Source organism: Patiria miniata, unplaced genomic scaffold, assembly GCF_015706575.1.
Source record: "Patiria miniata isolate m_02_andy unplaced genomic scaffold, ASM1570657v1 HiC_scaffold_28, whole genome shotgun sequence".
Lineage (NCBI taxonomy): Eukaryota > Metazoa > Echinodermata > Asteroidea > Valvatida > Asterinidae > Patiria > Patiria miniata.
In genome coordinates, this window is record NW_024037067.1 from 3,466,718 (window position 1) to 3,492,874 (window position 26,157).

Consider the following 26,157-nt stretch of genomic DNA (forward strand, 5'->3'; position numbering starts at 1 on the left):
GGGCTCCTGTGAAGAGCTGCCTTGGAATTGGGCGAGATGACCAGGCGGGAGGTGCTTAAAAGATGGGGGTCGGAATTCCGAATTGTCTCGGAGTGAGTGGACCAACGATTTCCAGTTGGTTTGAGTTTCTTGCCGGTGAAGGAGGCAGGGTTCGGGGTGGTTTTGGAGCGAGGTGTCATCAGTAATGTGGTCAGGGACAAGGGTGTGTCGCCCGCCACTGTCCCTTCCCGCTGCAAGATGTTTGGGGGTCTCTTCTCAAACGGGTGCTTGATGGAGGGGATCTTAGGCAGTGCCACGGACTTTGATAGTTGCTGGCTGCGATGGTTAGCGGTACCGTCACCGCCGAAATGCCCACCGATTCCTGGTAAGGTTTGCCTCGTCAACTTAATGTCCCTGTTCTCATCTACATGCCCAGCACCCTTCGATGTTAACGGAGACACTTGGAAGTTCAGTCCAGACACGATGGAACCCTCTTGGCGGAGTAGGAGTCCCAGTGAACGGGCCTTCCGATGGAGTTCGAACTCGCTCGGGTCGCTTTGTGACATTTTGGTTCCGTGTGAAGCACGAGTCTCGGTAAAGTTGACGGGAGAATCAATCTTTGGACTGCCGTTTGTAGCTGAATCAACACCGGTTACGTAGTACTCTCCTGGGACGCAGATTGAAGCAGAAAGCAACATTTCCTCATGATTACGTTCCAAGAGGACAACATTGTGCAGAAACCGTCACACGGGCCTCCTGTATAAATTCTGTTCAGTTACACGGCTGCCATGATTTTGTATGACAATGAAAATGCCCGCGGGCTGACTCTCACGCGATCTGTTGTGCCGTAGCTATGACAAAAAGTTCACTGGTGGTCGTAGCATCCTGTGCCCAGAGAAAAGGCAAAGTTTTGTGTACAGTTGGTGCATTTACTGAACCAAATACACAAGCGAACTCTCTGATCCAAAAGCCCGCGAGTCAAGAGCAAAAATCAAGCAGCAACCAAAGTCACTCCCCGGTTTTAAAACCTCTGCCTAGCAGAGATAGATGAACGAGGCGAGGCCGCAGGTGGCCAGGAAGGTTTCCATGCAAACCACCGGTCGATACTTAGCAAACTACCGCTCACAATTGAAGCCGAGCCGACATCAATATTTACCGCTTTGAGTGATCCTTGCAGTGGGCCGTACCGTGCTTCATCCCCGTTGGGTAAACTCTGCTACTGTGTTGGGGGTATTTACTGGACAATCGTCTTTTACAAAACGGGGATTAAGTCATGAATAACGGACAACGAAGTGTCCCACAAAAAATGATCGATTCGAAGGCCAGGTAGAGTTTGCACAGTCCGAAAAGTGGTGCAACAATAACAGCTTACAGATAATTAGATTAAATTTTCATGTAGCGTTGTCGCGCCGCCTGCAATAAAACAGTTAAATTACAATTAGATTAAAAAAGAAATAGCAATTTTAGCTGAAGAAATACACAGAGCGGTGTTTCATTAGTATTGGTGATTGGTGAGTGGTTCAAGATTTGAGCTTTATCCGATCTCAGATCCAGGGTGGATTATACACACAGGCATTGCTCAGGGACCAGGCAACCATTGCCATCTCAAGATAATCCACAATGAAATAACACATTAATTTGTCATATTTCCTTTGTTTGACCAAAAAGAAAAAAAAATCGGCACTAACTAGGTCGTGAATCACACAAAAATCGGACCCTCCACAGAGAAAAAAATAATTAGTGGTGCATAGCATATTACGCTTGGATGAGTTTGAATGATAAAGCGAAATACACTTCACTTTAAAAGTTACAATACCAGCATGGAAGTGATTTACACTTTTGTTGGTTGTCAGTCCACAGACTGGTGATTTGTGGCACCAATCACGGCAACCTTGACCAAGGTTAGATATCAACAACTTCGATAATGCCGTGACCCCGAGCACTGGGTCGAGGTTTTATGGGGATAGGATCAACTTGATTTTCACACCTCTCCCACGATGAAGACACAATAAGTGGGAAATAAGGCCCCGGACCTCCTGAGGTTGGCCTTTTCAATTGACCCTTTAAACTGAATCATTTTTTTAATTACGTATTCTGCGTGACGTCACAGCCAATAAACCCAACAGGCTTTGGGACAGCCTGGTCACAAAATAATGTATAAAATCACCCGGAGCATAGCATTGTACTTAAAATCACCATACCAAATTAAATCACAAAACTGACAAAAACAGATAACATGTCTGTGAAAATACTTCGAGAAAGTAGGAGCTTAAATTATTATTTAATAAAAAAAATCGAGTTACATTTTAATTTACAAACTATTTGGGGTCATTGCGGCGTGTGAACAGCGTGTAAATAATGTGTAAACAGCGATTGAGCATGGGCGTGGGATATGTAAACTTGTCTACTTTACAGACACCTCAGCCTTCGTGACTTTGTCACCCTGAGTCCTTTACAAAAGTGAGGGAAATAACATACATCCGATAAGATAAAAATAGCAAAATTACATCAATGCCTATCCATCCATGCGTCTTTTGTGTCGCATGTTTAAAAATTGGCATTAAGCTGCTTCAATTTCCTCAACCAGCTGGTGTTTTCGTATCACCAGTTTCCGTCAGTTTCTATTATGGATAATTTGGGAAATCAATTTCTCATTTGTGATTTGTTTTAATGATATTTACGACGTGGCATCAGAGAGCAAAACATACACCTGCTCTATCCACCTGTTCATGATTGATTGCGAGTGATGGAAAGGGCGCCCTCTTGTGAAAGCTTCCCGCGTGTCCATGGTTGTTATGGTAACCTGTAACAATCCGCTGTGTTTCCAAAATACAACATTTATCCCCATTATAGCAATTTATTTTTCAGTAATTATACTCGATTCATGTACTATCTATACTTATGGATACTTTTCGCACAGAATTGATTAAATTTGTGACGTGTATGGGTGAAATAAATGGTTTATTTTTATGCGGTCTTCAGCGGCGGAACGACACCGATTGTTTAGGGTGTTGCAGGTCACCGGCACACACATGGTAAACATTGCCCAACTTTATCTCGCAGTTCTATTTACCGTTCAGTTTAGAAGGAGCCTTGCCAAATAATACCGTTTCCACTGGTTTTACGCATCGCACGATAGCAAGAAATGTTCAGGCACGACAGAGGAACAATGAAAGTACAATAAATGTGATCATTTCTGGTGTAAAGTAAGTGCATTTAGTCATGGACCTGGTAATGCCAATGTGACTGTGTGTGAACTGACATGACTGAATGAAGAGTCTACAAAAACTACGAAACAAGAACTAGGGGGCCAAAGACGAGTGCAAATCTTATTCTAACAAAATCCTCCGTAGGAAAACAAATAAACAATGACCACAGAAAATGAGACTCGTCCGACGGAGTCCAAAACGTCACCGCAGACTCGCCCTAGAATGCTGCAGGGACACTCGGCAGGGACAATCTTGACAAACCGCTCCAAGAACATCACGGTCATCACTCCCTTTGACAAGAGGAGAGGCGAGCCTGCTCGGTCCATGCGCAAGGGGACAAGATGGATGCACAGGACAACTCTGTCGTTGGACGAGAGGGGGTGGAAGAGGGATTTCAACACATCGGCAAAAACAGTGAGTCGGAAGCAGGTCTAGAATGTAATTGTCATCCTACCCAAAGAATCTCGATGTAATTATGTGGGCACCTTAAAAAAATTTCCTCTGACTATGTCAAAATGAATTATTGTTTGAATAATTCAATGTTGTTTTTTTAAAGCCACAAATACTGACAATCTCCATTTGTTCACCAAATGCAAAATCTCAGGAGTATAGTAGCGCAAAAACAACTTGCAAAATGTTACAAATATTTCATTCAAACTGACATCCTCGGCAACAATATAATGGACCTATAAATGACTTGAAAATGACTTGATGATCACTACTAAGTGATCCTGACTTGATGATCCTGACTAAGTAGCAGTCACACTTTGGGTCTGTTTGATTGGTCGAAAGTTTTTTAACAGGGGAAAAGCAACACTTAAAGGTGGGTATGAAATGGAAGCACATTGATTGAGATTCAACAACAACAAATAGTGGTACTATGCATCGTGCAAGAGGTTCAAGCCTACGGGCCCTTGAACACCATGTACCTACAGCCCATAGTCCAACCTGGTTTTTGTTCGGTCCAAACAACCAAGTAAAAGAAATGATTAAAATACACACTGTTTCTGTGACAGAGGGTCAAACTGATATAAACTGATAGCAATGACAATACATTTTGTATTAATTATTGACCCAGTCGTTAGGTGTGTGTTTGACTGACACGGCCATTTTGTATTTAGAGTACTATTACAGGGCCCACAAATCACTTGAGGGGAATAATCTACAAGCTGCACAACTGCTTTTCATCGTTGCTTTAAATATTGTGCTCATCAATGGTAACGAGAGCAAAAACTGAATGAAAACTTGTTTCTTTGGCTTTGATTTTCATAAAGGCTACTTTGATTTTTAGTTAGTTACGATAGCTACGTGCATCATTTAGTTAACCACAATCAAAGTGGCTGGCAAGTAAATGTGAAATCACTGCTGTAAGTAGTGTGCACTGTACAGTAGTGGAGCACCTTCATGTGCATAGTGTCTCTCATTAATGTGAGATGTGACACACATATTCTCTGGGAATTTCAACAACGTTGTTCTGTTTCTGTTTTTCTCAGGCATTTGGTGGCAAGGATTCCTTGGAACCTGCAGAAAGGCCTGCACAGTGCCCTACGCTACACACATCACATTTTGATATCGGCTGGAATCAACAGCAACACTTTGGCACTCGCTACGGCAGTGAATTTGTGGAACGTTCGACAGAACATGTGAGGCCATAATTTGATATCGACTGCCGTATTTCAAGTTTTTCTTTTTGTTAATGAAGAAAGCCAAATTTTTTGAGGAACTACTTTTTAAATGGTATAGAGAAGATATTTTAAAATTTCTTCAAAAGTTTTGGAATGTTTATGAAATCCTGACCTCTTGAAACATTGTTTCAGTAAAAATTTGAATATTGCTATACTCCCATATCATAGTCAGTTCTATACTTAAAATGTTGGGGTAGACATTGTACATATTAATTTTCGAGGACCTCATTTTCAGATCATTCGGGGAAAAATTTGAAGGGGGGGGGTGTTGCATGTTCTTCTGAACTAGGGATGACATTGGTTAAAGTGATTATCCCTGGTTGGAGTTTCCATAACTACAATACATCGGTCTGCAAAAAGTAGTGAAATATCCATCTTACACTGAGGTAGCAACGTGATTTTTCAAGGAAGAATTTGCCTACATTATTTGATAACCATTCTTTACTGATCCCTTCCTCTTCAACAGCCCAACAGGTTACACTACCCCTCCCTAGCCAACTGGTCCCATAATGTGACAGGCCAGGACATGCAGAAGGTCTTAAGCAGGGACAACAACCAGCTAGACTACTGGACGTCTTATGGGAGGGTGCACTCCAAGCTAGGACTGGAGAGGGGTGAGGGGGTCCCCCGGCCAGAACAACCCAAGCAGAAATACGACCTTTTAACTGGTGAGCGTTGCAAGATTTTGTGTTAAAACTCCACATCATAGGCATTTTTTAAAAATTGGAATCAATCCATATTTATTAAAACTGTGCGACCATTGACTATATGCACAAATTAAAGATGGATTTTAATAAACTAGTAACAAGTTAGTTTGCTGAACGACATTTTAAGATATTTACAAAAACAACAGAGCAGAAACAAGTTGATGTGTAATGGTACACAAAACATCCGTTGTTCATGTTTTGTCTTAAAACGTTTGCAAAACATGTCAAAGTTAGAGAGTTACAAGAATTGTCTGAAAGGAGATACTTGTAAAAAGGAAAGTGATGAATTTTACTTCCATTTTGGTGTAAAATTTTATAAAAAAACTGTTGCAGCAAGGAGAAAATTATCTCACTGTGTTTATTAAGATTAATATAAAAATTATAAAAAATGACTCACTGTTCTTGATCTCCCTCTCCAGGAAAATCCTTAGGTCCAATGGAAGCCAGGGATCAGCATCTGGTGTCTGGAAACAGGGTGCTCCATTCTGCCAGGAGGGATGCACAGGACTACTTTGTGTTAGGGTGACACAAGGCTACAATTCTGAAATAAAATAACTATAGTTTTACTTAAGTTTTTTTGTTTCAGTATGACTACTTTTTTTCTGCAATAATTTGGTATTTATTCAACGCTTATTTACTTTTAACTGTAACACTACAATAGGCTATGCAATATGGACATTCCAAATGAAAATATATCCCATTCGTAAACACACAGAGACCAAAAGTTTTAAGTGAAGTTTGTTACATTTTATAAACCATTATCCTGTTTTAAACAACACAACACTTTGGTGGCTTATCACAATGTGTAAGCATATCTATTTCCCATAATCCCAGATAATTGTAATGACAAGGACCTTGGAATAATGTGATACATTGTACCCTCAAATTGTAGCACGGTCTATATAAAATCATGGTTGGAGACGTATGCATATAAACTGTGTGGTCACAATGATACTTATAGTGATGGTATTTTAACACAACTGTGGTATTTTGTGGTGCCAAACAGCCGAGTCCAAAACTGCTAGTTCAAGGTTGTGGCCTTGAGGCCGGCTCATGCGAATGCGAACTTGACGTCACAAACCATTCGCTGCAAAATTCGCTGGAGTTCAAATGTGTTCAATTTTTGCGAATTCGCAGCGCGAATTCTTGCCCAGACATAAAAAATTTGCATTTGCGTTCACATTCGCACCGAGAATGAACCGGCCTTTATGGTATAAATTCCTTATTTTGCTTACTGGAATGGGACGGTCTGGTACCCGAGGTCGTGTTCTCACTAACCCATTCTTATCCCATCCATCACATGTTCTCAACACCTGAACTGTTTGCTGCGTGTCTGTATCATGGAATACAAATATTGATGAAGTAAATACAGAACTGTGGTTCAGTTATCCCAGCATTAGCAGAGACGTTGTGCCAATATTTGCTGTGGAGCAGTGACACCCCAGCAATCCATCCACTGAAGATGAAGTGCGCCCTCGTTCATTTGTGAAGAGCACTTCATTGGTTCAGTGGTTGCTAGGCTATGCATGGGACCACTGCACATCAGCATTGGTTGAACACAAATAATAAATGGAAGAAATACTATTGAAATTGTAGTCAATGCAATGTAGATTTGAGGGAAATGCAGTAATTTCGCAGTGGGTATCTGTACCTGAACCTAGGCAGGATTTATGACACACAGAAATTTGTTTAAAAATAAGAAAACTTTTTTAAAGTTTTACACTTTTTAATTTGTATCATGCTTGTCCTGGAATATATTTGGATGGTTTCAAAACCTAAGAACACATTCATTCTTTTCTTAAAAATGCTTGTGGAAAATGAAATCTTTTTTGTTTGTGTATATTTCCAAGGTTTTTTACTCTATGCATCGTATCATGCAGATACATTTGTACATATTTGTATGTATATATTTTCTTAATGCATTCTTTATTGTGTCTGAATAAAGTATTTGAAAAGTTCAAATTTATGAATTATTTTACGTACTATATGGATTCTGTGCGCATGTTTGGCTTGAAAGCCTTAATTTAGATTTGAAGTAATATTTGGTACATCTTATAGATTGAACATCATGTCGAATTTGTCTTGAGCTTGGGAACGTGAGTAACATACAAAATATGTTTTAAGTAGCGGGGGCGGGGGGGGGGGTGGTAGAGGATGGGGGGGCCGAGTACCCAAAAAATTCTTAAATTTGTTTGACTGGAAAATTGGAAAAGGTGGGCTAGGGTGTAAGGTAGAAGGTACCTTCTGAAATTGGGATAAGGACCAGTTCTATACAGGATTTTTGGCCCCTTTTAATTGATGGTAGTTCCCACTGTACTGTGAAGATTGTTATTATTCACATAAAAATAATTATATGCCTCAATTTGTTTTCTTCCCCTTTCATTTTCAGACTTTGTCAAACAATTTAAAATTAACACAGGAATTTACAGTGAAAAGCAATACACAAAAATTGTGATTAAAATTATAAATGACAATTTAAAAAAACTGACCCATCCCCTCCAAATTTAAAAACAAAATCCTACACAAAAAAATACATTTTTAGATTTTGCACATTAGTCCATAAAAACTTTTCCAAAACGTTCTGACGTTCGAGACTACCGAACAAGACATTTGTTTGTAATACCCTTACCCTTAATTAGAGGATTGTATTTATGCAGCTAAACTCCAAAATAATTTACTTACATTACACAACGCAGTTGATGTGAAATCGCACCGATGCGGTTCTACTGTCATGACAGGCTAGGTTTTCCACGAATTTAGCTTCACAAATTCCTCAAAAATGCCCTACAACGTCACGAACTGTCTCCTAAACTTCACTTCATCATGTCAGTTTGTTTGCTCCACATCTGCAGCTCAAAATTCACTACAAAATATCAAATAAAGCTCCACAAAACACAATAAAATAGACAGTGTTCAACAACACATTGTTTCAACTCGTGCAAAGTTCCCAAATTGCACTTACTCGAATTTCGCGCCTAATGCGCAGGTACGGTGCATAAGCCACGCCCACAAACCGTAAAACAGGTTAATTAATATTCACGAAAATTACCGTGCTGGACGAAGTTTTGCATCATGTGATTATCTCTAAATATTTTTAAACAGTTAATTACCGTTTGTATTTACGTTTAAAACAAGGTCAAAAATATGATCTAACTGAATACAGTGCTATTAAAATCAACAATATTACATGTAATATTCATGAGGAATTTCTGGACTCGATGTCGCTAGCTATAGCAGACGACAGCATCACAAAAAGGGCAGTAAAAAGTATCATCCGCTAAACTAATCTACCACAAACATGCTGGAGTTTAAACAAAATAGGAACTACGTTTTGTCATAAAAATAAGTTTCTGGGTGTTTAGATGCTGTAAAACTTTAGGCCAATCCCAACTTTTTTTTGATAAAAAGTAAACATTACGCCAACTGTTAGTGCGCCCTCTTTTGTCCACAGGTGTCTTAATCAAATATGGCGGCGCCCATGTTAAATAACTTGATTACTCAATGACAATATTATTTACAATTACATCAGTCATCATACCTTAAGTTTAACGACAGTTTCCTTGCTGTATAATTAAACGTTATCTCATACCTTTGATCTGTCAAAATCCAGTCGTGCTGACGCAGGTAAGTGAAACAGTGCATTGGCATGATTGGAAAGATGAAATTTGAAAATTGAAATCAACTTTATCATGTTTATCAAGTTTAACAAAAAAAGTCAAAGATCGCAAACAAGTTAACATGAACTGACAATCACAATGACATCCGGGCCGATGATCCGGGATTTTTTTTAGGAAAGAATACTGCTTCCTGACGCTCTTTTTTTCATCATATATTAAAAAAAAATACTATAATCTCAAAATTGAGGGTCGGTTATTTGCAAAAATGTTGAAAAAACATGAATTTGGGACTGAGAAACATTTCTAATTTTGTTAGCAAATACTTTGCTAGAATATGCACTCAACTCTCCATAGACTTTGTACACAACCTGAACAGATACTTTTTACTAAATTCTCTCCGTTGAATGGTAACTCATAGCTAGCAACCGATGAAAACTGGTGTGCAAATGAATAGATGTTTTCATCGGATGACTTTATGTTTGTTGGCATTGCTTCCAATAATTAATTTTTAAAAATTGTTTTGCCATTTTGATTTCATTTTATTCCTGAAGCAGCATCCTCTGTGATCATGCAAGCTTCCCAAGTCCGCTCACTGACCTGTCTCGTCTGCCGCACCCATCATCGTGCGGTACAAACTACCAGACAGTCTCCCATCATACGCCATGCAAGCTCAGAGGCGAGCCGTCAAGCTATGATTGATAAGATCATCCGTGTGGATCATGCAGGGGAAGTCGGCGCTGATAGGATCTATGCTGGGCAAATGGCAGTGCTCGGCAAAACATCCGTAGGTCCCATTATTCAGGTAAACTAGAAAACTGTTCACCCTCCAAAAAACTAAGATTAGTAAGAAGGCAGTGGATATTCTGCAGGCGGCATTTTTTAATTTTTTTATAAATGTTAGTTTGCCGAAGGTCACCTTTGATTCCTCCGGCAAACTAGCATTTACTGAAAGAAAGCTGACGCAGCCAATATGACAGAACTTTATATCAGTCATTCAGAGAAAGACTCTGTGAAAATAACATTTACTAAAAGAAAATGGTTGCTGGCAAAGTATCCACTGGCAACTAAGAATGCCAGGGCAGCGTTTACCACTTTGTAAAAGGTGCTCAGCAATTGTTCTCTTTTACAAAGAAAATTCAGTGTTTCATACTTGCTTCCCTGTGTTGAGAAACATGCAAAACAATTGTCCATTAATTCTGTAACCAATAGAACAATTCAAAATTATTGCGAAGAGAAGCCCGAGTGTGTTGAACCATGCAAGTTTAAAGTCTCTATTCAGATGCTGTATTGTAAATTTACCTCAATAGCCCTTTCTCTAAGGAACTGAGTTGTATCTTGTTGCAGGAAATGTGGGATCAAGAGAAGCACCACAGGGCGACATTTGAGAGGTTGATTCCAGAACACAGGGTCCGACCGACAGCGTTACTTCCTATATGGAATATTGCAGGCTTTGCATTAGGTAAATTTAATACTTTCCATCAGCTGTGACACGACTGTTCCTCTAATCTAAGAAAGAGGAGAATTGCTGCCCATGAGAGGAGTGTACTCAGTGATGCACAAGTGTTCTCACTTGTTGATGTGAAGGGACAGATGCTAAACATACTGTCCAACTTACACAAAAATCTTCAGACATCTTTGGGTTTTAAAGTTTCTGTAACTTGTCTTCTGGCTATCCAGCTTTAAAATTGTAAGCAAACAGTTGTCTCTTATTCCAATCATATTTATTTCTATCTTTCCATGTGTTTCATCCAGGTGCTGGTACAGCATTGTTAGGGAAGGAGGGTGCAATGGCATGTACAGTGGCTGTAGAAGAGTCTATAGGAGGACATTACAACAGGTAAATCTTATCTTGAGGAAACAGAGCTCCAATGCTTAAGTTAAATAGAATATTGGCTGTCAACATTATTTTAGTTTCATATCAGCAGGTTTTTACAAAAAGAAATTAAGAAACCTGAGGCATTGTTCAGGTTCACGAATGCTCCTTGGATTTATCAATTTTCCTTCCTTTTTCAGGACTTGTCTCTTATTTGTTCGGTGAAGATTAGATAATCGTGTCCCATTTTACTGATTTTCAGTCAAATCAGGGAACTTCTTGAGGACGATCCAGAGAAACATGCAGAGCTGCTCAAGATCATTAAGCAATTCAGAGATGAGGAGTTGGAACATCTAGACACTGGGCTGGAGCATGATGCTGAGCAGGTGAGACTGTCGGTTGGGTGTGGTCAGGGCGTGGTCAAGGGGTGTGTGGCCTTAGTGGGGAGGGGTGTGGTCCGGGTGGGGCAGGGGATGGTACATTGTCAGCGGGCAATGAACAATGTCTTTTTATGTTCCGTGAATTGAAAACTTTGTAACGGCTGGTTATTCTTGATGTGATTCATTCAGGCACCGATGTACTCGGCACTCTCCACAGTAATCAAAACCGGATGCTCTGCTGCTATATGGCTATCGGAGAGGATATGAAGATGACATCATGGAGTGGGCGCCCTCTATTGACTGCACCTGTTAAACTGGCAGGCACATAATCCAGATAATGAACACCAATTGAGATTTAAGCATAACATTATGGACATAGTGTCCTACGTGCATAGATAGTTTAGGGGATTTTCCCTGGATAGGATTGGACACTCCCTGTTGTGGTCACTATGAAAACAACACAACAACATGCAAGCGATTTTTGTTTATTTATGTACAGTTCATGTTTTATTTATGTCTTTTTTTTCATTAAAAAATTTGATCAGTGTACATTGTGTTCACCAGCAGGCTCATAACAAAGATTGGAGTAGAAAGCATTTTGCAAATAAACTTGGACTTGTACCAACTGAATGATGTGTATTATGAGTTACTGACTAAAAGACTTCATCTTAAAGAATATTTTGGTCAAATAATCTGTAGTATCACAAGCAGTGTAAGTTTTCAATCGGGGGATTTAAATTCATGAATTAGCCTAAATCTCCAATTTAATTTGTTCCAAGAAGAATTTAAAAAAAATTAATAAATTTGTTGGTAAATGTGAAGTCACCATAAGGTTAAGCACCATGATTGATGGTTGTTTTTTTTTAGGAATATGACAAAAAAGTTTGGAGGCTCCATTAAAATAATCTTTTGTGAACACGGCTTATGGCATTTTACAATCTGCGATCTTATATCAATTTTTATAACATACAAAATCATTTGTTTTTATATTCAATTAAACTTCTACATAGTGGCCAACTTGGCAGATTACACAGTACAATACAAATGTCACAGTGACAAAGACTTTTGTTACTTTGATCGGAAATCTTCAAAATGGAAAACAAAAAAAAGGTTTTTAAAAACAAAAGAACTTGGCATACGACAAAGTCAACTCTAATTTGAATTTCCAAGCATAACCCTGCGGTTGGATAATGAAATACAGAACAGGTCTGCTGCCTACTGACAAACAACAATGCAATTCAGTTCAACTCGTCATGCCAAGATTCTTCTTTGTCGTTAATAACTAATACTGCACTGAAAATAAGTAGTATTTATCTTAATTAAATGCGGTGAAAATCTTTACAAAGTAAACAACACTAAATGAAAACAGACTTCTTGGTCTCATATGTACAATGTACATGTTCTTTTTGGCTGCCTGCAGCCGCCACTTTAAAAGCTTTTGCCATCCCGTGGCTATGCAGTTTTCTTTGTAAATTTGAAGGGATATACAGTTTTTACGTATACGGTTATAAATGTACTGAGAAACTCTGTTACACCATTTCTCTGGGTGCAGAGAGGAATAACCCCCCCCCCCAAAAAAAAAGTAGTGGAGTAACAAAAAGGTGAAGTCTGTCATGAGCGAATGTGGCCCATCAGGCCGGCCTTTATCTCCGGTTTCAGTAGCATGAAACGACTGAGAAAATTTCTACTCCCCCTGGACGGGATGCTAGTCCATCGCAGGTTACTCCCCAGCTTATGCCGGTACCCATTTATACTCCTGGGTGGAGAGAGGCAAGTGGGGATGAAGTGGCTTGCCCAAGGACACAACATATGACCAGCAGCTGGATTCAAACCCCTGACCCTCTGCTCATGAGTCACGAACCCTAACCACTAGGCCACACTCCCCACAAAAAAGTAATGGAACTTTTCAGAAACGTATTTAATTATTCATCCATGTTCCTGAATTTGCTCCAGACTAAAGTCTACAAAAACTATTTTTCCTTGGGTAATTGAACTCAATACGTTTAAACATTTGTAACAAAACAGATATACATGTCACTATATATTTGTATATCCAATTCAAAGTTCCTCCCCCAAAAAACAAATTCTGTAACAACAGTTTTAAAGCCTGTTGTCAAGTCTGAGTTGCATAATAAATAATTATAACAAAACCACTTATACAAACTACCTTAATATTTAAACAGTTATTCAAAAGATGGAATTTAAACAATAATCTTGTATCACATCACAGTCGACGACAAGTGGTGGTTTTAACTTCTTTCACAGCCAATTTGTACAATTTGGGTACAAATATTGTACAATAATGCTGATACAACCTTTCAGATGATAACTACAAAATAATACACTTGTGTAATTACCATCCAAATAAATATTCACGACATCTAAGAATGTACAGAGCTGATTCGTTGTTGAAAATCACTTAAAGATACATTTTTTATACAAAACAACATAAAACACATTTCTTTTTACTTTTTAGCTTCCTTGATTTTGGAACACAGCACATCAGCTAATGTTACTTTTTTTTTCAAGTAAAAACCCAAAAAGCCAAGTTTTCGTCCTGACTTTCATGGTGTATTCACAGTACATCATGGTTAATTAATACAATATATAACAAAATATTTAAAATGCTCTTCTAGTTTTAATGATTTCTTTTTTACAAATTTTGGCAACATATCGAAAAAGAATTTAGCAAAGAAATGGAAGCTCACATCTGTCAAAATCAGACTTTTTGGTGTAATGACAAAAAGAACCAAAATACCTGCCCCCCCCCCCAAAAAAAGTGGTTATTTTTATTGATTTATTGACTAGTAATTTTCTCTAAATAATAAGAATAATCCAACATATGTTTTCATCATTTTTAAGTATTTAATTTTTTTTTATGAAATACACCTATGCTTAAAAAAGGATATATCTTTCATACTTGACTTTTTTTGGCAAAGTCGACTCATAATTCCATTAAAGTTTAGAAATCACATACGAAAAGTAAAGTCTTAATCATTTTTTAAACACCTAGTTTGCGTGTGGAATCCACACACATAGGGATGTTGTACTGTATCATTTTCCCATTCATGTTGTGCTATATGGAAATACTTCTCATCAAGTTTATGGTCTGGATATTTTACATATTTACATGGATGTGCTTAGTCCTGGTCCCACGTTCTGCAGGGGAGTTCTAGGTGTCCTTCATGTTGGAAGAAGCTTTCTTCTTTCTTGCTGCCAACATATCGTAGAAGGGATCTTTGCTGATACTAGCCCTGGGGTGGAGAAATATACCAACAAACAAACAAACAAACACACAGGTGAGAATCGTACCAGAGCAATATTACAGATGAACCTAGGCACCTGACAACTGTACATTCACGAGGCCCCCTTCAATGGCAGAAGCATTGTGCATACTATTGTACAAAGCTACTACCCCATGATGGATTATCTGAACAATAGCTAGCACAATGCTTTCACCATTGAAGGGGGCCTTCGTGTTAAAATTGTTGGCTTGCCGGGATTGGTCTTTGGCAGTGAGTGTTGCAAACAAGGACTATTGAAAAGGAGCCTGTCGCAAAACCAGTGTGGGAATACGTTATGCTATGAATTCTTTGTTTTTGAGTCAACCTCATCAACTGTTGACTGTTTAACCCTTACTCTCTGAGGGTAGTTTACTGCATGTCAGTTGGTTATGCCAATGCCCTCCAGCTGCAGTTTATTGGAGGATACTTTGATGTAGCAGTGAAGGCTCCAATTGGCAGGAGTTGGAGGCCCTGGAGGGTGCCTGATACTGACCAGCTGGGGGCACTTGATTGTTATCAGAGGACTCTCATTGTTCTCTGTGGCATGTATTGGAGTGCCTGTCCAGTTACCCTTGAAATGACATGGCAGATATTGGAGGGCCATGCAAAAAACATAGGAGATTTTCTTGAGGCACATATTGGCATGCGTTGGAGGGTCTAGTAGGGTAAGGGTTAATCAAGAATACCGATTTAGGGCTTCAAAAGGAAAACAAGTCGGCAGAGGACTGGAATTGTGGTCCAAAGACCTTGGGTTTGAATCCCGTTGAAGTGACTTACGTGATAGACTTGATCCAAGCCTCTTTCTCTTCCACCGTGGAGGCGGACATGCGGTAGATGTTGTGCTTGCCTTCTACCACCTTGCCGTCTGCGTCTGTCTTGCAGGCCTTGATGATGTCGCGTCCGTCTGCTGCAAAGAGCTCAAAACAGTGCTGTGGAACAAGAAAAAGCCAACAAAAATCAAAATCATTGTGTACGGAAACAAAAGTGTAACGTTTATTTGATTATTTCTTAAATTACAATTTGGAGAATTATTGACGGAATGAAGAGAATCAAATGTCTACTTACAGGTTTTTTGCTGTCTTCCATTTCCCGAATTTGTAGATTCTCCAGCGGGATGATGCCACGTGGTTCCTTGTCCTGCGAAAGAAAAGTGTTCCAATATGACGCTGAAAAAGTCGGTCACTTGTTCTAGAAACTCCAAAAAAGTTTTCTCAAAATTCTGTTCACTTTGTTCCAGGCAAAAAACATTAGTGTAATCCCTTATAATCGGCTCTTGAAACTTTCTTTAAAACTTTCACAGTTTTGAGAGGATTATACAGCTCGATGCTGCTGCCCTCACAGGCGCCCATTTATTCCTGTTTGGAGAGTTGTAATTGTGACATAGTATCTTGCCCCAGGACATATGCACTGCAACCCACTGGCTGAACTGGACCCTGCACTGGACATATCAAGATCTTGAGTTGAGGTACCAGACCACAGCACTTCACACTGATAAAATTCTTTGAGAATTTACAGTGTAAAATCAGGACCTACATGTACTTGTGCCATTCACAGTAAGCTACATAAGTTCCAAACACGACCAAAAAAGGTTTAAAACTTGCAATCAAAGTATGAAATGTCACTTACAGTGGTGTATTCAAAGTAATACAGGCAGTTATCTGTTAGGATGAACCAGCGACGCTTCCAGTTCTTGTAACGGCCACCTGAAGTTTGAAAAAACGAGAACAACAAACATTTTGGTTGAATAAGTGTTGCCTTTCATTGAAAAATCTGTCACTGGAAAATAGTCATTGCAAATTATGAATGGTTTCTACAGTAAAAGACATTATTATCTCTACAATGTGTTCTTATGATTGGCTTGTAATAGTTCAACAACAACAAAATGGGAAAACCTAATTTGCCTAAGTGTCTATAAGGGCGGACTTAGCTAATCTCAGATTGTTTTAAGACTATCGTAGACACAAAAATGTCATCATAAGACGTCTTTGGAAACGCATAAAAATCAAAACAAAAATTATGAGTACATGTACATGTAGTAGGAAAGTTCTGTTTGCTATCAACACCATGTGTCATAGCAATAAGTCACAAGAGTGAAACCTCAATTTGACGTAAGGCATAAAACATATCTCTCTAGATCTATAAAACATAAAAAGAAATGTTTGGAATTTTGTTGGGACCAAAACTGAAAATAGTCCCAGTGGTTCAGGAAAGCTTAAGGGACGGAAAACATGATTAACTTTTCTCCCAAAAGTCGACTCAAAAAAGTAAAGAAGGGGAAGAAGACACAAAGTGGGAGTTGCTCGTAAACTGGAAATGATTAAGACTCATCACATTTCTGGAGGAGGCAATGACGTTGATGGATGTTTCATCCAGTGAATTTCATGTGGTTCGATTCCCTGGAGAATTATGCATCATCCCCTCAAAGATGGCGACTCATCCACTGCCGTCCCCGGGGAATAGCGGTTAAGGACATTTCTTTTTAATCTAGATCCCCACGCTCGACAATATTTTTTTTTTTTCCTTTTTAAAGCTGCAGCTAGACCTTACTCATGTTGAAAGATTTTACTGACGTGCAGATTGCCCTGGACCCGCTTTGAATGCTAGGTTTTTGGATTGGGGTTGACAGCAGCTGTGCAAATTTACTTTGCGATTGACCCATTCTCCAAGGTTATCAAATTTAGGGAAAGGTCAATGTTAATTGGAGGGGCTGGGTGTCTTGTTGAAACCCCACCCCTCCCAACCCCCCTAATTTAAGACCATGATACTGCCCTAGATGCAGTTTTGAAGGTAAAATTCTGTCGTGTGTGCTACAAAATTATGATTACGTCAGTTTCATGAGCATTGGTTGGAATTTAGTTGATCCTTAAAATGCTATCATTATCATCTGTTCTGCCTGTAATTTGCTTTTCTCGATGTCATATTCTCAAATAAAAAAGTCTTTCTCAAAAACTCACAGAAAGATTATCAGTATTGACAAACCTTTACCATCCAGCAGGCATAAAAGAAAAATGTATGTTAGTCCAGGACAAAATATAGGAAGGAATGGCAATTAATAAAGCAGAATAAACTACCTATTTGAACTTGAAGGAAGTATTAGAGGGTAGTTAGTGACTGAAAACTATCAAGAAGAAAATGTCTTTCTTTTTTTAAGATAACTTTGACAAGCACATGCTTTTTCAGGCACTACACTACAAAAGCAGTTCACAAGATTTTGTACATGCTCACAATGCCAAAACTAATGCCACAATGACACACTGTTTACACGGACAAAATTTAAGTGAAAATCACAAATTGTGCAAGTCTGGATCTGTGCCTATACAGCTCTTACAAGGCCCCACATAACACCTCCATTAGGCGTTTGACTAATTAGATTGCAAAACAGAGTACAACGCACCAGCCCAATGTTAGGGGATTTCCTCCAATTTCTCCGCTCAAATCTTTTCTAAATGCGGTTACAGCATAGCACCTTGCCCTCGTACTGCAAGAACGCTGGGCTCACCGAAAGGCTCGTAAAAACCCGGCATTAATTTTCTGAGTTTCCGTGGGTTTGTTTTCTTAAGTGGGCCGATGACAAAGAGGAAAGCACTGTCTCATCTAATTTGCTACAGGCCGCTTTTATGAGATACATGCCTTTTTTTCTGCAAAATTAAATGATAGAACGTTGTGCTTCAAGTTCAAATGTCATCGCACAATGGTTTTTTTGGACAAGGTTGCACCAATTACAGCTAAAAGAGTTCTCAGAGAAAATATAATTCATGAAAGAAAACAGAATCTGCTGAAATGAGTCTTTATTTACACTACATGGCAAATATTGATTGCTGTTTTGCAAGATGAGGCAACAGGAAGCTTGTTTGGACTTTTGAGAACATCCCTGAGGAAAACAAATCAGTATTTGTTTCTCGCTCCATTGGATCCATTCTTGTTTCAACTCAGTAGGTTGGTTAGGAATTGTGTTTTTTTCAAGCACCGTACGGTGATTCAAAAATTGGGTTTTGTGGAAGGTCAAACATAGTGTTTTCACCTTTTTCTTGCTAGAGAGGGCGTTGAAGTGAGAGAATGTTTCTTAAAAAAAAAAAATCTGAACGTGGGCTGACTCATCTGAAGTGTGGTTAAGTGAAATGAGTTTGCAATTTTTGTTACGTGCCACGAAAAAAAAAACACCCAGAACTGGGGGCGACAGGGAATGCGTATGAACAAAAGAAACGAGAAAATGAGAATTGGACCGAAGACTGACAGGAATAGCAAGGAGTCAATTTTGCACTGGAAAAACTTGTCAACATGATTGTTTTCCTTTTACCAAATGAAACTTGAAAACAATTTTTAAAAAAAGTTGTAGGGTCTCCATCAAATATACCACAGTTCAAAGAAAGAAAATTCAATGCAGCAAGAGAAGTTGATACAGCACCGATGCAGTATTTTTGAGGTCCCAGGTTTGAATCCTACTCTACTCAATTTTCTGTGCATACTTAAAATTTCATCTAGCACTATTGAAAAAACTTAACTATTTTTGTCTGAACGCAATAATAGCACAGGAATAGCAAAAGATGCAGGGGTGTGACACTGAATCATGCTTGAAAAGTACAACTGCAGCATTTTCAGATGACAAATTTCATTCACAGAGGAAAATGGCAGCATGAAAAAGAAAGGTACAAAAGTGGTAACGTTTAAGTTCACAAGTCTTACAAAATGCATTAAAGGAACAGAGACAAAAGTATCATGCTGTCGTTTTGTGTGTGTATACAAGATCTCAGGCCACAGTGTAAACAACTTGTGAGGAATCAAAACACAGGAAAAATATTACTTTTGCAATATTTGCGCTACAATTTCCCCCAATTTAAACACAAGATGTAAAAATACAATTGTGTCTGTCTGCTGAACTGAGAAAGGTACAACATAAAATAGAATCAACTGAAATTAACTTATTAGTTGATTAACGAGCGCAAAGTAAAGGACACGAGACAAAGTTGTTAGACACAAATTGGACTGGAAAATTTTTGGAATTTCAGGTTGTGTGCTGTGCCTCTGAGATGAAGTAACACATTCAAAAATAATGAGCTGTTTCTTGTTCCCTGGGTTATATGGGGAATAAAATGTATTTGTTTTTTTTGGAGGGGGGGGGGTTGTTTTTGATAAGATATTACGATAAATTCTGAGTTATCTTTGTCACAGCTGTATTTTTTTGTTTTTTGTCTTTCCCTTTATATTTTGGTTTTGGTTCTAGTTAAAATAGTATGAATCATTTATCGGTGTACATCTTAACAAGAAGCGATGCCCACCTGTTAAAAATATGTTGGCACATCACCAACTCTCATGGAAAGCTTCCAGTTCAAATTCTGGGTTAAATGGGAGGGACTCTCTACTCAACATGGATAATGCCGGCAATTGTTGACCAAGTATTAGATTCGCCGGAAATCAACCCCAGGGCTCAGGAAACAAGTCATTACTCCGACACGGCAAGAAAACACATCACAATGCCCGCTTCTCTCTTGAGGAAAACTGTCAGTTTTCATTTGTCTTAACAATGGGGTGAATTGCAATATGGTGTGCACACAGGTTTTGTGTACCTTAAAACATCATATTTTGTTCCATTTTGTGCAATGTGACGTTCCCTTTCTCAATTTTGATAACTTTTCAAACTTGTTTGATACTGTGAGTAATAACATCACTCACAAGTAATATCACGCTTTTTCAAAAAATCTATTAATTTGACATTTGATGTTCTGTGTTTTTGGTATCCGGCTTAAAAATGCTCCATTCAGTGCATGCACAAGAGAAAGTTGGCATGTGATGGTTGCCATGGTCACAAACATGCATTCTAGGGTCAAAACAGAACTTAAAGAAAAGATGGAGGGTCGACGGACATTCCAAGAGTTTCCACAAGCATGCAGCCAAACTGACCTCCTATTGGTTGAAAAGTAGCGCACCACAGAGGCGAAGCACAGTAAAGTAGGGGCAAGGGGTGGGAGGAGCCAGGGGGACACATTTTGGAGGATGCATTTGTTTGTGGGATTCCAGAGGGGGTAAAAAGATGAGGAAAAAGGGGGTAAAGAAGAAAGCAAATAATTGTTACGTGTGAGGATTAATTCATGATGTTTTTAATTTGGTCAAAAAACAGCGAGACAATCACATAGCAACACAAGGCACTGAAAAATTTATCAATTAACATCTGGTTATTGGAAGGTCTAAGGTCATGAAGATTGAAGTCAAAGTTCATGAAGATTGAGACGAAAAGGAAAGTTTAATGAACCAAGTGTTTCCAGTCTTCATCCAGCCCATGTTTTTCACGATACAAGTAAGTTTGAAATCTTCACTGGTTAGTCCACATACATGTAGGATACATAATTGTATGGCCTTCATTTCTAATTCTACTAATATCTTGCTTTTGGAAACTGAACATATTTTTCATGATATTTTGAAAGGCTCACCATATGAATTTTTACACTGGTCCATTGAATTATTTGAAGAAAGTATAAATCTTTTTCCAGAGGGAGGATGTAACTTCTACACCCCCTCTGTAATTTACACAGCTAAAATGCTGTTTCCTGTACATATGTTTAAAAACCCTATAGGCCAATTGGCTGAAACATGTTCGTATTTCATGCAGTGCTGTATGCATCTAAAACTACTGCACTCTTTTTTTTTCTTTTTTTTTGTAAAATACCGGTACAAACATATATGAAATGTGACTCAAAAGTCGACATCAATTTCACAGCTAACATGGGTGCATATCTGGCAAACGTGCACACCAAATGCACCATGCACTGGCCGGACTAAAAACAAATGCTCCAAATTGACTGTTTTTGAAGCATACATTACAAACAAATTGCAGTGACTATTTCTAACTTGCTGCCTTTTCATCAGCGCACAACTGACATACATGTTCATGGTTTACTTAACCTGATTAAAATCAGACTATTTTTGTAGGACAGAAAGAAAAACATGTACAAAGAGCTAACAGAACATGTACATTTGGAAAAACAAACCAAAAGATATTCTAAAGTCTGTTAGTACAAATACAACACAGGACATGAATATATTTTTCTGACCAAACAGAATAAACAAGTTGACATTTGAAGAGAGAAGTTTTTGAAGTAAATTTTATAAACTGTAGATGTTTTCAAGCCTCCGTGAATATGTGGGAATACAATCCCTCAAGAGCACTTTCGCGATACTTGTGGTTTCGGTAAAAAGAATGGATACCCAACACCTCAACTGTGCTACATGTAAATGCACTTTGAGGGTTTATCGGAGTGGCATGCTTGTTTCAACTGGACTGTACTGGCAGCTCAAGTGTGGAGCAAATACTGAGACGAAATGAGATCTTAAATAGAAAAAAAAATTACAAAATAACAAAGCCCCCACCCACCCCCCAAAAAAAAGTTTCTGAAATTTTCCACAAGAAAAAAACTTGGAATCTTAATTCATAGTCCTTGAACAGTGTTGCTCAGGCCTATACCTGGTGACAAAGATGTATGCTCCACAACAACATGTAAATGCTGATAAAAAAGAATCCCGCATGGGACTTTGTTTGCGCTGCAAGAAAAACATTTGCTCAAGACAGATGAGGATGATGCCTTGAAGATGTTATTAGACACGTGCCGAGTGATAAGACTGTCTCTGAGGCTCAATTCAAAGTTCAGCAACGTGGGGGCAGATGCCGTTTGGTGATAAACAGATTAGTACGGTGGGTGGCGGTGAATCCATAGAGATCTTTGGTAATCCTACGGGTTTAATGTCACCAACAACAGGCTTGGAAAACAACAGGGTAGCTTCTACGAAACAGCTCAGGAGAAATAAGGCCCAGAGAAAACGTGAATCTCAGGATTAAACTTTTAATTGGAGGCTTGAAACCTGCCAGTTTTGCACTGGGAATGAAAGAACACATGTGTATTTATAAAATGTAAAACAAAGTTGTTGATGGAGGAGAAGTTCCATACATTATTTTATCAAATTGGTATTTATGAGTTGGTGTTGAGTAAGCTTTAATTGCACAATTCAGGAGTGATGACGTAGGTACATTGTAACTAAATTCACCGGTTCGGTTCTGGTCTCCAGTGAGCAATAACAGGAGCCAGACTACTCACAATGCGTCATGACAAATGTGGAAATGTCCTGGACCCTCCAGGGGGGATGTTGTACTCTCCAAGACGTATGTCTCAGAAGACGAGGCTTGTAGTGCATCCTATGGGATGTCAAATTATCCGCAGCAATCTCAGGTTTTTTCCCCAGGCTGTATGAAATCTCAATTTGACTTTAATTAGATTTGGACAGGGCGAGCGAAGATTTGTTTTTAATCCACTCTCATGGTGGTTTTAATTTGAATCTTGACATGTTCCAGACGTGCAACTGTAAGCATTATACTCACGCTAACGAAAAGGAAGAGTTCACTGCGTCATCTTATTTCTAAGTTGATGACATTTTGACTATTGAGTGCTGCAGAACTTTTCAAAAATGGAACAATTTTACAAAGAATTTTTTTAGTTTGTGCATGGAGTCGTTCAAATCAGGTACAACTACAAAAAGTCACGCCATCTCAATAGCAAAAACATAAGTCTTTGAAATTCCCAAATGAAACCTTGTAAAGATACAAGTTTTTTTGGCATCCATATTTTCTATATTCGCCATCTGTGCCTGGAAAAATCTAATATTTACTTGGCAAAATGCGCACATGTTCTTGTTGTTACAACTTGTTTGTTTGCAGTGAAATCTGTTGAAGAACTCAAGTAATTACGCTTCACTGCGAAAAAATTCCTGCCAATACTAACACCTTAGAAAACAGCTTTTGACATAGAAGCGCCCAAGCAAAGTGGAGAAGCACTGAATGTGAATCATCGGATTCTCAGCTTTGGCGTAAACAACCGGCAAGAAAAGGTTAGAAGTTATCGCCCTAGAGTGCCAATCAACTTGGATCTGGACAGAAGATTAGACGGGGAGCATACGTGAATTAAGACGGAATGTGCCCTAAATACCTAGTCGCTGTGAAGTAGTGGCCCAACAACATCATCAACAGCCTAGCCAGATCCAAGGGTGTTTTCAAATTTGAGGAATGTTATTTGTTGCAGGGGTGACACATGTATTTATTCCCACGACATCTGCCGTTGTAATTTTCTGGTCTGTCAAAGACATCGTGGATCTTAATGGATCAAATTAAATTCGTTACTCAAGCAGAACTCAAAGATGCGCCAGTTTGCACTGAGTCGTAAACACCCACTTATGTGCATACTGTTGATGACCTCAAGTTCAACGAAAAATTTGGACAAGTAATATTTATCCCAGTGATCATTAAATATGAGAAACAGTATCTGTAACCAGGAAAAAAGAAATTGTAATTCTACAATTTCGTAAGCAATGCCCTAAACATTGGCAGATATCATTTTGAAAACACGTTTTCTTAGTAAAAAAGAGAATTCAAGAAGATGAAAAAAAAACAGCTGACACCAGATACAATTTTAGATCCTCTTGTTCATCAACGAATTTAGTCATTAGTTAGTGTGGGTCTTCACTGAGAAACAAATACACAACAATAGAGAAAAACAGTGACAAAGAACAAGCCTTTCCAAGGCACAAAACAGAATAAAACATGGACTCGAACCCCTTACCAACTGGCTGATAGTCCCACAACCTCCCAAAATCCAATCTTCTTAAGATTCTTCTCTCGAAATTTGCAGACTTAATCCTTGAGCTCAATTCCTTGGGTATTTTTAATTCTTATTCATTGCTTGCACAGGATTTGAACCATAACTCCACGGGTTGCCAATTTTCAAGGTTGCAAAAATATGTTACCAAACCCCATGCCCGAAAGTAGTGGCTGCGGCCGGCATTTACATACGCTTCTATGCAAAGTGGCTTAGCCATAACTTTCAGATGCGGCCAAATTTTAACCCCTCCTGTTTAAGATGTATACACAACCCTTCACTTGCACATTCACAAGCAGTAGCAGAAGCTGGATTCGAACCAGAACCCACCAACTCTAGGCAACACACCCTACTCTGTGTAGCCCAGACTGAAACAACAACAACACATCAAGGAGAAAGGTTTGGGCGTGATTCATACCTTGTTTCATTAGCCACCCCTCCCGGTCCGGATTAAAGAACGTGTGCGTCAAGTCGTTCCCATCATCCTCCGGGATCTTGAACGGTTCTTTCTTGATGCTGTCATACAGGCTCTGAGAGTGACAGAAAAACCAAATAAACAATAATTTAGCAGACTTGGCACAGAAAGTCCCATTCATTCCTATTATTCAAAACTACAAGAAAAAGGATGGGCATCCGTTATGAGTGTTTCATTTTAAAGATTTCTTATTTTTGAGAGCCTGATATTCAAAATGATTCAAAATGTTGGGACTTTGTTGGAAATGCTGGGAATAACTCTTGATGCTGTAGATAAAGCAATAATATGCTTTTGAGAGATAAGTGTTGAGGAAAAGTACTTGCGAACCAACAATCAAAAACTATTTATCAAATGAGTTTAAAAATAACACAGAGTTAATCACCGTCATAAATCTTAGAAAAAGTGAAATGGAAGAGTGGAATTTGAAGTAGGTCGTGGTTGGAATGGACTTGAGTCATCCTAAAGGGTGATGGCGCTGAACGATTTGGTTTCACAGAACGTCCGTTACCGCCGCGCTACTAAATCTAATTACGCCAATTTGCGCATGGGGTGATGCAGAAGCCACGCAGCATGACGGAGGCAATATCGTGCGGGGGGTCAAGTCGTTGAGAGACGCGGCGCAGCCTGCCAGCGCGGACCCCGGCTACGCGTGATGCATCATCGTTGTCAAAACAAACGCAGGATGTATGGGTGCGACTCAAGTTGGGGTGTGACTAGAGGAAAGAGGGAGGGGGGGGGGGGGTTTAATCAAAGACAGATTGATGTCCAGAAGCAATCAGTGTAACTTTATGAAGGAAGTGAAAGGGTTTGCTTGTTATTGTTGATGGGCTTGGCATAAAGACAGGAAATTTAGACAAATGTTAATAATTCCGCCATTGATTCCATATGGTACAATTTATTCCAATTAGTATTAAATGCTAGATGCAGCAAATGACTCAATACTCATGTATTCACAATCACAAGATTGGTTCGGGCGGTGTGGGGTGGTTTGGGGTGGGATAATTTGTCCCCACCCCCCCCCCCCTTACACTTGGGGTCCCTATAACAAAAGTCAGACAGATGTAGATGTACAACAAGCTGTAAAGCATGTACACATTAAATTCAATTTGTTACAAGTGAGATGCAAAACCAGGAAAAATTTCAAAAAGTAAACCAGGGGTCACGGAACTACACTTTTCGCACATATTTTTCTTTGAAGTATCTTTGAAAAGCAAGTGATACAAAACAATGCAATGTTACCAAAAAAAAGTAAGAATTTCTGAAGATTTGAAGAAAACTGCGACAACTTTCTTGGCTCGACAAGGTCGACAGACCACTCATTGTAACTTAGGGGTTATTTACAGCTGTTGAAAAGCTTGTTTATGATCGAATGG

At 39.0% G+C, this 26,157-nt stretch overlaps 3 protein-coding genes across 4 annotated transcripts in view; 2 read left to right on the forward strand and 1 right to left on the reverse strand.

Annotated features, from left to right (window-relative positions):
- Positions 1 to 2,756: 2,756 nt before the first annotated feature.
- Positions 2,757 to 7,562, forward strand: LOC119734876. The gene is made up of 4 exons (XM_038208484.1): positions 2,757 to 3,602; positions 4,682 to 4,831; positions 5,340 to 5,541; positions 6,000 to 7,562. Exons 1-4 carry the CDS (start codon positions 3,348 to 3,350, stop codon positions 6,104 to 6,106), a joined length of 714 nt encoding a protein of 237 aa, XP_038064412.1. The 5' UTR covers positions 2,757 to 3,347; the 3' UTR covers positions 6,107 to 7,562.
- Positions 7,563 to 9,015: 1,453 nt separating this feature from the next.
- LOC119734764 (5-demethoxyubiquinone hydroxylase, mitochondrial-like) lies at positions 9,016 to 12,311 on the forward strand. Of its 2 annotated transcripts, none has more exons than XM_038208316.1 (6): positions 9,016 to 9,204; positions 9,749 to 9,999; positions 10,542 to 10,656; positions 10,950 to 11,034; positions 11,273 to 11,396; positions 11,580 to 12,311. In XM_038208316.1, exons 2-6 carry the CDS (start codon positions 9,766 to 9,768, stop codon positions 11,655 to 11,657), a joined length of 636 nt encoding a protein of 211 aa, XP_038064244.1. In that variant the 5' UTR covers positions 9,016 to 9,204; positions 9,749 to 9,765; the 3' UTR covers positions 11,658 to 12,311. The 2 variants fall into 2 exon arrangements, with proteins under 2 accessions (XP_038064244.1, XP_038064243.1); XM_038208315.1 differs by having other exon boundaries at positions 9,752 to 9,999.
- Positions 12,312 to 13,284: 973 nt separating this feature from the next.
- Positions 13,285 to 26,157, reverse strand: part of LOC119734765 (cytohesin-1-like) — a 35,461-nt gene continuing 22,588 nt past the window's right edge. Inside the window, exons 9-13 of the mRNA XM_038208317.1 lie at positions 24,728 to 24,839; positions 16,301 to 16,377; positions 15,740 to 15,811; positions 15,452 to 15,603; positions 13,285 to 14,644 (exon numbers count right to left, since the gene is read on the reverse strand). Of these exons, the coding sequence (XP_038064245.1) occupies positions 14,563 to 14,644; positions 15,452 to 15,603; positions 15,740 to 15,811; positions 16,301 to 16,377; positions 24,728 to 24,839 (495 nt within the window). The 3' untranslated portion in view covers positions 13,285 to 14,562. The remainder of the gene's footprint in view (positions 14,645 to 15,451; positions 15,604 to 15,739; positions 15,812 to 16,300; positions 16,378 to 24,727; positions 24,840 to 26,157) is intronic.

Coding starts and splice junctions, on each gene's coding strand:
- LOC119734764 (XM_038208316.1), top strand. CDS start 9,766: ATGCAAGCTTCCCAAGTCCGCTCACTGACCTGTCTCGTCTGCCGCACC. Junction 10,000..10,541: donor CCGTAGGTCCCATTATTCAG/GTAAACTAGAAA, acceptor ATCTTGTTGCAG/GAAATGTGGGATCAAGAGAA. Junction 10,657..10,949: donor TATTGCAGGCTTTGCATTAG/GTAAATTTAATA, acceptor TGTTTCATCCAG/GTGCTGGTACAGCATTGTTA.
- LOC119734876 (XM_038208484.1), top strand. CDS start 3,348: ATGACCACAGAAAATGAGACTCGTCCGACGGAGTCCAAAACGTCACCG. Junction 3,603..4,681: donor TCAACACATCGGCAAAAACA/GTGAGTCGGAAG, acceptor TGTTTTTCTCAG/GCATTTGGTGGCAAGGATTC. Junction 4,832..5,339: donor TGGAACGTTCGACAGAACAT/GTGAGGCCATAA, acceptor CCTCTTCAACAG/CCCAACAGGTTACACTACCC.